This window comes from Nicotiana sylvestris, chromosome 1 (assembly GCF_000393655.2).
Source record: "Nicotiana sylvestris chromosome 1, ASM39365v2, whole genome shotgun sequence".
Taxonomy (NCBI): Eukaryota; Viridiplantae; Streptophyta; class Magnoliopsida; order Solanales; family Solanaceae; genus Nicotiana; species Nicotiana sylvestris.
Window position 1 is genome coordinate 18,374,112 of NC_091057.1, and position 6,934 is coordinate 18,381,045.

The 6,934-nt window shown below is 39.9% G+C and overlaps 1 protein-coding gene across 1 annotated transcript; it reads left to right on the forward strand.

Annotated features, from left to right (window-relative positions):
* Positions 1-901: 901 nt before the first annotated feature.
* LOC138891133 (uncharacterized) lies at positions 902-2,059 on the forward strand. Its single transcript, XM_070174115.1, has 2 exons — positions 902-1,039; positions 1,496-2,059. The coding sequence occupies exons 1-2, from the start codon at positions 902-904 to the stop codon at positions 2,057-2,059; spliced, it is 702 nt and encodes a 233-aa protein (XP_070030216.1).
* Positions 2,060-6,934: the final 4,875 nt, after the last annotated feature.

Below are 6,934 nucleotides of genomic sequence, written 5' to 3' on the forward strand. Positions count from 1 at the left end.
TAAAAATGAAGCACAACACATGTGGCGCTTGAAAATCATCGTGGAAAAAGGATACCATCGAGCCGTATTGATATCATGCAGGTCATACATACTTTTACCCCTCCTGGTTGGATGATAACATAGAAGGGATCTCCGAGCCAAGGGTTGGTCCAAGAAACATGGTCATAGACGATGTTGCCGAAGCATAGGTGAAGTACAACAAATTGTACAAAAGAGTTCGCGAGTCTGAAGCTGAGCATATGAAGCAGCATAAGGTCGACATGGAAATGATCAATGAGTGAAAAGAGAGGGTTGTTAAATCTAGCAAAAGGTTGGAATATCTAGAGCATAGTCTGATGAAATTGGAAGGGAAAATGAGAAAGAGAGTCACCGATTGCTAGAACGCTAAGGGAAACGAATGAGGACATTTGGCAAAGGCATTCTTACTGCTGAACCTGCGGGAACTGGGGGAATTGATCGAAAAGAGCATCCAGTCTGGAGAGGGTCCTTCTTGGACCAAATAGATTAGGTTTACCTGCTTTTTAAATGTAATAATGCCAAGTGTCATTAGTGACGTTATCTTATTTAGTGTTGTTCTGGGGCATCTATTTTTACATTAATGAAATGAGGCAATTATTGGCACTAAATTTCTCTAAATCTATTTGTCGCTAGGCCTACCTTGGGCACAACGGGGCTCCCAAATTAGGACGCAAATTTACATTCCCGCAATATGTGTTTAAATATCATAAACATTTCAGAATCCTTACTAACTCGTTTTCCTTTTGTTTTTCTTTATTCTTTTTTATTCCCATCCCCTAAGGTTAGTTCGCACATACTAGCATCATCAGCATATCATACCAGATCTAGAGGCCCTCCACCTCCTCCTCTTCTAAGTAATATGAGAAGCAGAGAAAAAACTAAGATGGATGACTTAAGTGGTATTCGAAAGGAAAATGCTGAGAATGCAGAAACTTTAGACGATCGGAGTACTCTAGCACCAAATGACTTGGTTTTGCAGTTGGAACAAAAGATACTGGAGTTACAGGGAGAACTTGAGCAGGTCTGCAACTTAGCAAACCTCTCCCTCACCCTAAACGTCCCTGACATCAACCAACAAAATACCAAAAACCCAACACCTCCCCAAGATACGACAACCAACATCCACAAAATCCTCCCACACTCCACCAATATGCAACTCCAACTCAAAATCCCAATCCTTTGCCAATACCAACTCCACCACAACACCATCATCAACCAATCCAGTACCCACAAGCCATTACCTATCATACTCCTCAAAATACACCACAATCCATTCCCGGTCCTCAAAACTCAACCAACGACCACCACTATACCTAAGTCTCTAACACTCACCAAAATAACCCTATATATGTGAAAACGATACCTTACTCTACTTAACCAATCTCATATTCACCAGAATCTGCTGAGAAGGACCTACTCATCAAGAACATGGCCGAGGAACTCAAGAAATTGACAAGTCGAGTTTAGGGTGTCGAAGGAGGCAAAAGGGGTAGAAGTTCTGAATTATGAGGATCTATGCATACAACCGGACGTGGAACTGCCAAAAGGTTACGAACCTCCCAAGTTCAAAATGCTTGATGGAATAGGTGATCCCAAGGTTCATTTGAGAACTTACTATGACAAGCTCGTAGGGGTCGGAAAAGATGAAAGGATCCGAATGAAGCTCTTCATGAGAAGTCTTACCGGAGATGCCATGTCTTGGTACATAAGCCAGAACACTAAGAAGTGGGCCAACTGGGTGAGCATGGCATTAGAATTTAAGGACCAGTTCAGGTTCAATACGGAAAATGCTTTGGATGTCTTCTACATCCAGAATTTAAAGAAGAAACTAACTAAGACCTTCTGTGATTATGCTACTCGGTGGAGGTTAGAAGCAGCCAAGGTTAGACCGGCACTAGAAGAAGAACAAATGAACAAGTTCTTTGTCAGGGCACAGGACCCACAATATTATGAAAGGCTAATGGTCCTTGAGAATCACAAGTTCTCCGATATCATCAAACTCGAAGAAAGGATTGAGGAAGGTATCAAAAGCGAATGGTGACAAATTTTGAGGCATTAAATGCCACGAAAATAAAATTAGGCGTCATATCAAAGAAAAGAAAAGTGGGGGCAGTAATGGTGGCTCAAGACCCAAAATCTCCACTCATATACCAAACATCTCCACCCACATACCAAACACCTCCACCCACATACCAACCCTCATCTCCCAGATATTCTCAACCAGTCATCGCCTATCATACTTATAACACCCAGCCAACCTACTATCATTTACCTCCAACTCGTCCAAATTAACAGAAACCCCGACCTAACTTTGATCGCAAACCACCCAGACAATACACTGCTATTGTTGAACCCATCGACTACTTGTACGAAAGGTTGAAGGCTGCGGGTTATGTCACTCCTATTCCTGCTGTGGTAGTAGAGAACTCTTCTCAATGGGTCAACAAACAAAACCTGTGCATACCATTCTGGTAGGAAGGGCAAACCATTGACGAGTGCCGAACATTAAAAGATAAAATCCAGACATTGATTGATAATAGGTCATACAAACAAAGGAAGTTGCGCAGAATGTCCGCAACAATCCTCTCCTAAATCATAGGGGTAATGGGGTACATATGATAGAGACGAATGAAGAATGGGATCCTAAGGGGTCAATCGGGCTTATTCAGGAAGTTAATGATTTTAAACCTGCAATCACACTCACTCATATTGTGGTGCAGACGTAGCCGTCAGTCGAGGTTGAGGTAACCACATAAACTTCATTTGACGAAAAGGTAGATCCACCTGTAGCCACACTTGTTCCATTTGAGGTAGAAGTGGCCACACCTTTCACAGTGACAGTATCAACCACATTTCCTTTCAATTCCAGGGCCATACCTTGGGATTACGTCGCCGAAGCTAGGCAAAAAGGAAAAACAAAGATAGGAGAAACTAGTGTCGCATAGAGAATGACTAGAACGGGAAGGATATATACACCTAAACACTTGGGAGGATCGAGTAAGGAGGCTGCTACTAAGCAACCTAGCATTGAAACTAGATCGACTGATTTTTGGAGGAAAGTGCAGGAGAGGGAATACTCCATTGTCGATCATTTGAACAAAACCCCCACCCAGATATCCATCTTATCATTATTGCAAAATTCGGAGGTGCACAAGAATGCTTTGATGAAAGTGTTAAATGAAGCTTATGTGCGTAATAATATCACATGTGGAGAAATGGCCAACATGGTGGGGCAAGTGCTGGAGAGTCATAAGATCACCTTCCACGAGGATGAATTACTGCCTGAAGGGTTAAGTAACAATAGGGTGCTGTATATCACGGTACAATTTGAAGATAAAGTCATTGCCAGGGTCCTGATAGATGGAGGTTCATTCCTCAACATTTGTCTGTTGACTAATCTGAAAAGATTGGGCAAAGGTTTCCATGAGATACGGGCAGGAAGAATGAACATGAAAGCCTTTTATGGCTATCAAAGGGCCACGATTAGGGAGGTTAACTTTTGCCTGTAGATGGGGCAACTTGGTTCGATGTCGAATTCCAAGTGCTTGACATATCAGCTACATACAATCTTCTATTACGTTGACCTTGGATGCATGCCATTGGGGTTGTGTCTTCCACACTACACTAGGCTGTGAAGTTTAAATGGAACCATCAGGAGGTGATCATTCATGGAGTTGGAGGTAATCCTATTTACACCAGTCAAACTATCTCGGTTATCGAGAAAAGAAAAAGGCTAGGAGGGGAAACTTATCACCACATCGAACATGTCAATGTAGTTGAGAAAGACAAATGGTGGTGTAACAAAATAGAAAGCATACTAGCATGGTCTGGGTATGAACCCGGCAAAGGGCTTGGGAAGAATCTCTAGGGCATTAATAAATAATACAGATGAAACGTCATGGTACAACCTTCGGGCTCGGATACCTGTCGCGCCCCATTTTTCCCTCTTTGCATCGGAAAATCGGGTTTATGACATTTATGGGTGTAGGACAACTCATTCCTTTTGGGAACTGGGTTTTGCATTTGAAGAGTCACCACCTAAAGAGTTAAGGTGCATTAGGACACCTATAAAGTTCATTTATAAGCTTGTTTGATAACCAGAGATAGGGTAAGGACTTGAAATTATCCTAAGGGGAAGGTTTTAGCCACCCCTCATGATACACTAGGGTGGTTCCCGTCCAGACAACTTTGTGAATTTGTACAATTAGCAAATAGACAAGTATAGGCTCAAGTAGTAGGGAATTTAGGTTTAAACACATAAGGGTTTGAAAGAACAATCATTAAAGGCAAATTTTGAAATGGAGTTACATTTTTTACAAATACTTGAAAATATAAAAGAAAAGAGGGGTCCTAGGTTTATTTATAATATGGATCACATCAATGCGATACCCGGTATGACACTCCTCAGAAGAGGGGATACACATGGTATTAGCGCACCGATCATCATATCCATATTTATCCTTCCCACCTCGTTAAGGTATTAAAGCGTGGATTGGTCTCGACGTCTATTGCATGCTATAACCCGTCCCATTCCTATCAGTCCCGGAGGAATTGAGGACTACTATTCCTATAAGAGGGAGGAATTTAGGATGACTCTTAGGTTTTAAAGGTAAAAGACTAAGGCGACATTCAAAACACATAGGATTGCATATTAGGAGAAAACATGTAAGCAACCAAAAGGCTCATATATACCTCCTCAAGTAAAGCACATAAGTAGCGTGACTCAAACACGTTTATGGTCAGAATTTAAAAATACTAAGACAAGAGAATTTTAGTTGTTGAAGTAGACCAGTTTATTACATAACTCAGATAAGCAGTCCAAATCAGGCCTGCTTGCTGGTTGTAGCAGTTACTAATTAACAAAGGCGGATTCAGTTTTGTTGTTATCACCTAAGACTTGCCTAAGTGTGTTGGTGATATCTTATAAGCATGATGTCTATTACTGATTCAGAATGTAGCAAAGTAGTAACAGTTTTAAATGAGCGATTTGAGATCCTATAGGCATGCTTTCTAAATCGTATTAATAAAAGGAGTAGGTTGTCTGAAACTAATTCAGAACGGTACGAGTCAAACTGATTTTAAATTAGATTAGTTTTAGATCCTATAGGCATGCTCTCTATCATTGTTGATTTTTTAATTCCTATAGATATGATATCTAGTTGAACGTGAAACGAAGCAAGTAGAATTTTGCTTAAAATTCCTATGGGCATGGTTTCTATGAAAATACTGATTTCAACCTGATGAACATGATGTCTGATTATAACCATTTAGATCCTATAGGCATGGTGTCTAAGTGTGGTAATAAAACATGCAGAATTTAAAACAAGTCCTATAGCCATGTTATCTAGATGTAGAATTAAAACATGCTGAATTTAAAGAAACAGATCCTATATGAATGTTCTCTACCCTTCTAATAGCTAAACATGCATAATTACCCATCCCTTTTTCACTAGCCAACTCCAGTATTTGTTACAAATTATTACAGACCAAATACTGAATTACATCAGAACAGTGTAAAACAAGAACTTACAACCAGAGGAACCCTGATTCTTGACTTCCTCTCTGAGTTATGGAATAAACCACCTCAAGCACCACTTGTTTCAAAGACTTTCTTAGAACTGGGTGTGTCAAAGTTCCCTAAGGGTCTCAAAGGACCCCGGGCAGTGCTTACACCTAGGTTTGCATAACCAGATAGAGATGAGTATAGTGTGAAAGGTCCAGCCCTTATGTGTCCAAGTTCAAAGGGAGCTCATGGGTCCCAAGTCAAGACTCACACAAGAGAGGAAGAACCTAAGTTCTAAGAGTGTAGTGGAAGTGCAAAAACAGAGATTTATTTAAAACTGGGTTCAGAATAGTAAGGGGGTAAGGGTGATTTGAAAACAGTAGTAGTAAAATTTAAATTACACAGAATCAGTAATTGCACAAAAGGGTTAGGTTTTGGACATGCACAGCAATAGATGATGCTGGCATGCCCACTAACCAGCCAGAGAACACAAACACAAAGAGGGGATGTGGGGCTTGGGATTCATACATATAGGGGAGCATTAATTAAAAGGGACAGGGAACATATTTCACATACTAGTAATGTAACTTGATTGCATAAACATAAGCAAAGTAGACAAGAATAAGAGAAGTTGGGACAATTAAAGAAACATGTTGTTGTTGATGCATGAAGATTAACTAGGACATACCAGTAAGAAGTAAAGTGCAGAAAGAAAAAGTGAGCAAATTTCCACAGCCTAGCCTTGGCTTTCAACCGGCTAGGCAAAGCAGTAGCACAAGGAGTAGTAGAGAAAAGAGAGAGAGTTTTGAGTGAAGTGTGTGTTCTGAACTCAGATGGTTCGTTCGTGTCTTTGAAAGAAAAGAAAGTGGGTATTTATAGTTCTGAAAACAGGTGACGAATAAGGTAATAAGTAATGCCTTAAAACAAATATAGAATCAATCACACGTCAGAATCAATTACACAAGTGATTTCTTTTAATTAAGGAATCACTATTTAACGGGTAGTAACAGGTTCAAATAAGGAAAGAAATCAGTTTGATTATTGCCATATAAGGGATAGTAAAAGCATGCAGTGAGCAATCAAGTCTGAGTAGAAAAATACGCTTGTTTTTGGAAAGGATTCAGCAAGGTAAAACATCACAATAAAGGGAAAGGAATCAATTAATTTTAAACAGGCGAGTGAAATGAAGGCTCATATAAGAAAAGCTTTTGAAATCAGTCACAAAATCAAGGTCAATCAAGGAAGAAACATGCTTATGTACTTCAGTATATAAATAGAGTGAACAGAAACATCAGACATGTGAGGCCAAGCACATTGGCAAAAGAAACAACATACAATAGTAACAAAAATAAGCATAGGATTCGGTAGTAAACAAAGTTAGATAGTCAGGGATCATACGTATAGAAAAGTGAA